The sequence below is a fragment of the Cryptotermes secundus genome, unplaced genomic scaffold (assembly GCF_002891405.2).
Source record: "Cryptotermes secundus unplaced genomic scaffold, Csec_1.0 scaffold505, whole genome shotgun sequence".
Taxonomy (NCBI): Eukaryota; Metazoa; Arthropoda; class Insecta; order Blattodea; family Kalotermitidae; genus Cryptotermes; species Cryptotermes secundus.
Genome location: NW_019740659.1, coordinates 639,884 through 645,582, shown reverse-complemented (window position 1 = coordinate 645,582; position 5,699 = coordinate 639,884). Strand labels below are relative to the sequence as shown.

The 5,699-nt window shown below is 39.4% G+C and overlaps 1 protein-coding gene across 3 annotated transcripts in view; it reads left to right on the top strand.

The window, feature by feature from the left end:
- The window catches only part of LOC111872464 (exostosin-2), an 18,929-nt gene that overhangs the window by 4,206 nt on the left and 9,024 nt on the right, over nucleotides 1-5,699 (top strand). For all 3 annotated transcript variants that reach the window (XM_023866414.2, XM_033754710.1, XM_023866411.2), the window contains exons 2-6: nucleotides 315-883; nucleotides 1,449-1,661; nucleotides 2,330-2,510; nucleotides 2,817-2,956; nucleotides 4,436-4,661. In XM_023866414.2, the coding sequence (XP_023722182.1) occupies nucleotides 357-883; nucleotides 1,449-1,661; nucleotides 2,330-2,510; nucleotides 2,817-2,956; nucleotides 4,436-4,661 (1,287 nt within the window). In that variant the 5' untranslated portion in view covers nucleotides 315-356. The remainder of the gene's footprint in view (nucleotides 1-314; nucleotides 884-1,448; nucleotides 1,662-2,329; nucleotides 2,511-2,816; nucleotides 2,957-4,435; nucleotides 4,662-5,699) is intronic.

Sequence of the window (5,699 nt, the reverse complement as noted above, 5' to 3'; positions counted from 1 at the left end):
CAGGGGTGGGATTTAAATACCCTTTGTGCCAGTCAAAGAGTTAACTGAAGTTTGCCTAAAAACAAGTTCCCAAAACTCCTCCTCCAATAGGTAGTTTAGGTATTGAACATTCTTGTAAAGGATCAATGCAATGTAAATAATTTTATTGAAATTGGAACTTTATAAAGTTTATTCACTTCCAGAGCTCAGAATGAATCAGATTTTATCACATTAAACTTAATCGCCTGTTTAGATAGTAGTGCTAGAATATTGCTTGCCTGAAAGAAGTTCTTGTATATTGAGTTTTAATGACCATATATTTTATTGTCTTACAGAAACTGTTCAGAGATTGAAGAAATGAAGTTTCAGCATTAATAATGGCATCAAAAATGGCCTTGAAACCAGGGCCACTTCTTAACCGCTACAGACATTTCTTCATAGGGCTGTTTGTCGTTCTCTTGCTGTCTTTTGCGATTGTTGTAGTTGTTCATTATTTACCAACTGGAGTTTATGAAAGACACAGAAAAGTTTATCAGCACATTTCATTAGATAACCTCGACAGGGTGCCAGAAGTAATAATTGCAGCAGATGCACCACTTTCTGAAGGAAGAAATCCTCATTGTAGTTACTATGACTGTTTTAATGTTTACCGATGTGGGCACACAGGTAATAATAAAATTCAAGTTTATGTTTATCCCTTAAGAAAATATGTGGATGAACGAGACATTCCAGTGGGAAGTAAGACGTCAAGAGAGTTCTATTTCATTCTTCAGACAATATTAGAGAGCAAATATTATACACCAAATCCAGAAGAAGCATGCATCCTTGTACCATCAATTGACACCCTAAATCAGAACCGTTTTAGGGTCATGGAAACATCTTCAGCTTTGGCATCTTTACCTTAGTAAGTATATGTTTGCTTGTATGATATATTTGCCTTATGTGCCATCTAAACATACAGAATTGCTACTTCATTATTGAAGGAGCTCTTACAATTCACAGAATTTGTTGTTTTCAACAATTTTTATTTTTAAACCATTCATCTATGCAAAAGTGCATATAAGTACCACCAAATTGCTTGCTTCCCTCAACAGAAGAAGTCTTAAAAGGTAAAATTACCTCTGAGCTAAATTGGGCACCATGTCGTGATGATATGTAGGAGAGTAATGGTTTAGCTTCACATGTTAGGTGTGGTGCAAAATGGATTTCTGTAGGGGGCTGGGTGTGTCCCAGGGCCAGTCCAGATACCTCAAAGAAGAGAGGAAAATATCTTGCCCCTCCCAGAAATCGAACCTTGATTCCTTGGTCATTCAGCCCATAGGCAAGTTCCTATATTGACTGAGGTATCCCAGCTTCCAATTTGAACCTGGAACTTCCTGAAAACAAACAAAGCTAGAGACTTAACCATGGCATTAGCAATTCAGATCTGTATTCTTCCACAGTCTGAAATTTTCTTCTTGTTGGTACAGCTGGAAGGATGGGGAAAACCACTTGATATTCAACATGGTTCCTGGTGGTGTCCCAGACTACAGTACTGTGGTGGAACTGTCACTGGGTCATGCCATTGTGGCGGGTGCTGGTTTCTCTTCCTGGACTTACAGGATGGGTTTTGACGTCTCGTTGCCAGTGTACAGTCCAGTGGTGACGCAGCTTACTCCAGATACTCGTCACAGGTTTGCAAGGTATCGTAATGAAAGCATCCACATGTGCACAAGAACTGTAATTTTATTCTGGCAGACACATTTTGGCATCATTGTCAAAGCAGTTCATAACAGTGTGTTCAAAAATAAGCAGCTAAAATTGGATTATGCTGGGTTATTAGTATACCAGGCAGTGATGGATTTTAATAATCCATTGTAATCAAGTAGCAGTAGTGGCAGTAGTGGTTCTGACAGTTCAGTTTACAAAATCTGTATTTTGTGACAAAGATTCAAAGTTCAACTATGCTGTTGGCATAAACCATTGTTGTGTCATGAAAGGTCAGAATGAATGTTTTGCTTGAGATTCGAGGTTCTTACAGTGGTGACTGTGAAGATGACTGTTGTCTGGGGTGAGCTGCCATGCAGTCTGGTAGATTGTTACCAACGTCTTGGAGGAACTGCTGCTTCTGTCTTAAGGATAGAAGAGTCTTCCTTGAAGATGGAGACAGCAGAACCCTCCAAGATCTTAAGAACCTATCAGACAACATGGTGTCATATTCTGGAAGCTAGTACTCTTCATTTTATTTATATCTCCCAACACGTTTCAGGGATGGGTTGTAATCATGAGGGGTTGACCCCCCAGAATCTCCTCTAAACAACAGATTAGGTTTGAGTGGAATAATTGTAATTATCTGTGTTTGCTTTTTCAGACCGTGGTTGGTTGTGTCCAGTCAGATCAACCTGCACCCTGAATATGAAAGAGGACTGTGGCATTTGGCCCAGGATCACTCCGAATTACTGCTGCTGGAAGCCTGTACAGGGGCTAATCAGGGCAACTACAGCATGAGGTGCCGTGGCAAGGAAGTGTTTCAGTACCCACATGTGCTTCAGGTAGTGTGAACTTGTTCCACAAACCCATGTTTGTAGCTCTGATATACATTATGCTCTAAGTCTGAGGATTTCACAGCAGTGACAATTAAGACTGTGGTCTTCTGTGCTGTGATGCCGTACAGTTTTGTAAATAGGATCAACATTTTGGAGGAACATATACATTGTTATTGAAAACAGAGGCAGTGCGTTCCTCCAAAATGTTGGTAATGATCTACCAGACTACACGGCGTCATATCCCAGAAACCAGTCTTATTTACATATGTGCAGTTGTGTTTTATATAAGACCTTGTGATCTCTTACTTACAGCGAGCCAAGTTTTGTTTAGTAATTCGAGGAGCAAGACTTGGACAGCCCACGCTGCTAGAAGCTCTTGCCACTGGCTGCGTTCCTGTCATGTGTGCAGACTCCCTTGTGATGCCCTTCCAAGATGTGCTTGATTGGAAGAGGTAAGGCAAAACCTGGTCTTGTTTTTGTGTAGGTAATTCTGTAACATTTCTTTTAGACACTGTAACATTAAGTTGTATAAAAACAAATGTTATGTTAGAAAGTGGGCTGGATTTTTTTGGCTAAGGATAGCCTCCTGTGGTGGACTCTGTTCAACTCAATAACAGAGAGAAGTTTGAAGGGTTGTTATTGAACTGACGAATATATTGAACATTTCCCATTCTGCCATTTTAATTAAAGAAATGCAACATTTTGGAATTTGGCTCTTCTTCCGGTATGTTTTTTTAACCCTTTAAAGGCAGATTTTCATGTAAATACAAATCCAGTTTGTACCTCACATGAAACTCCACCTCTGTGAACTAATTAACTAATTGCATGGAGTTGAGCCCTTCTTGAGAAGTGGCCAGTTGTGGAGCTACTCAAGAACTTTCCAACATTTTATGGATCCTGAAGGTTCATTACCATGTTCAGAAGAACCCACTGCTGGTCCCTATCCTGAGCCAGATCGATCCAGTCCATACCATACCATCCTATCCCTATGATCCATTTTAATAATTATCCACCCACCTACATCTTGGTCTTCCTAGTGGCCTCTTTCCTTCTGGCTTTCCGACCAATATCCTACCTGCATGCCTGTTCTCCATTTTTGCTACATGTCGTGCCCATCTCATCCTTGACACTTATCATTCTAATTATACTCGGCAAAGAGTACAAGTTATGAAGCTCCTCATGCAGTTTTTCCAATTTCCCATCATTTCATCTCTCGGTCCAGATATTCTCAACACCCTGTTCACGAGCACCCTCAATCTGTATTCCTCCCTTAATGTCAGAGGCAAAGTTTCACACCCATGCAGAACCATAGGCAAAATTATAGTTTTGTATATTCTAGTTATTTATGTTTTTAAACAGCAGACATCTCCACTACAGAGATCAGTAAATTAATGCTGTTTAGGGAAATATCACTGCTTATTGTGAGAACCATATTAAACACACAAATACAGTGTGAGAAGAATGCTCACTTTTTGTATGTTGAAGCTTTAAATGTTTAATCAAAACTATGGACATCTTCAGTACAGAGGAGTGAAGGTGGAAGAGGCAGGTTTCCCTGAAATGTTGGTGTAACTTTCTAGCAGACTACATGGTGTCACTTCCCAGAATACAGTAATCTTCATAGTCACAGTCATGAGACCCCCAGATCTTACAGGACTGGAGTGAACTGGCTGTTATCTAGGGTCCAGTGGTATACTTTTTGTGACCACAGTGATGGTGCCATATGGAAGGATATTGTTGTTGCCTAGTTTAAAGTACTATCCCAGCGTTTGCCTGCAGGGACTGAGGAAACCCATATCAAACCTCAGGGTAGTTGGTGTCATAGCTGATATTTGAATCGGGCACTTCCTAAATACGAGTCAGAAATATTACCACTTGAGCTAACTAGCTCAGGAGAAGAACAGTTCATAAATGTATTTCCTTTCGTACAGAGCAGCTGTATTTGTCTCAGAAGATGACTTGGGCAACCTGATGGAAATCCTGACCAGTGTGTCTGATGACCGAATAGCAGAATTACAGAGACAGGGCAGCTGGTTGTATGAGCAGTATCTCTCTTCAGTAAGGGCTATCACACTCACCACTTTGGACATACTCAATAATCGGGTGTTCCCTCAAAGTGCCCGTACTTATCAAGACTGGAATATGCCTTCAGATCCAGTGAGTACATTAATTTTTGTTTCATTCATGTATATAATGTTTTTGACACTAGTTTGTCTTGCTGTTTGTTGAGCATGTTCTTCAAAATTTGTCATATCATGAAATTCTGTTATATGAGTCACGTTTCTACATTTACTTCCATGTTATGAGTGGAGATATGTTCTGATGGAAAAATTTTTGGCTTACAGTTACAAGAGATACATACTTTTTATGTATCAGAAATAAGAGTAGATGCGCTTTTTGTACCCTTATAGATGTACTTGATCATGATGACCTCTTTCCAGATATACTCAATAAGGGTAATACACTGCACAATCTATAATTAAATGGAAATAACAGCCATGCTATGAGCTATCCCTTTATATCGTTGATGCATCAGTGTTGGTTGGCCAGTGGAAAGCTCTTTGTCCAGCTATATCACTGATTCAGGGACATATTCAGTCTGAATTTTGTAACAAATTGTTTCTTAAAGAGAGAAGATATACTGAATTTGTTGTTGTTTTGCATTTTGACTCGAAAAAGAATTTGTATTATCAAAAATTTCTGCAAGGAGAAATTTATGGTCATAATTACAATACCTGAATATCCACGATGCAGGGCTTGATTGCATTGTAGTAGACAAGATAGATTAATTGGTCACCCACTTTTATTGAGAAGGGCTGGACATCTAGAATGCATGCAAAACACAAAAAATGCATACACCATTTTAGTTGGAGAATATCATTAGAAGAGAGCTAGGCACAGATGAGAAAGTAATATTGAAACAAATCTTTGAGAAATACGTGGGGCAATCCAAAAGTTACCGAAATTTGAATTTTGCGCTCGAATTGTTATGAGTACATCGAAGTACCGCTAGGTGTCTCCTCACACATCCTTCTTGAATCATGGTGGCAAGCGGCGTCGAGTTGAGTGGTTGGGTTTATTGTTGGTGAACATATTTCCAATGTTATATTTTAGCGTCCTGTTGCACTGATTTAAGTCCATGATTTATTTTATCCGTCTTCTAGTGCATATATTTATTTATCCCCTCTTTTCACT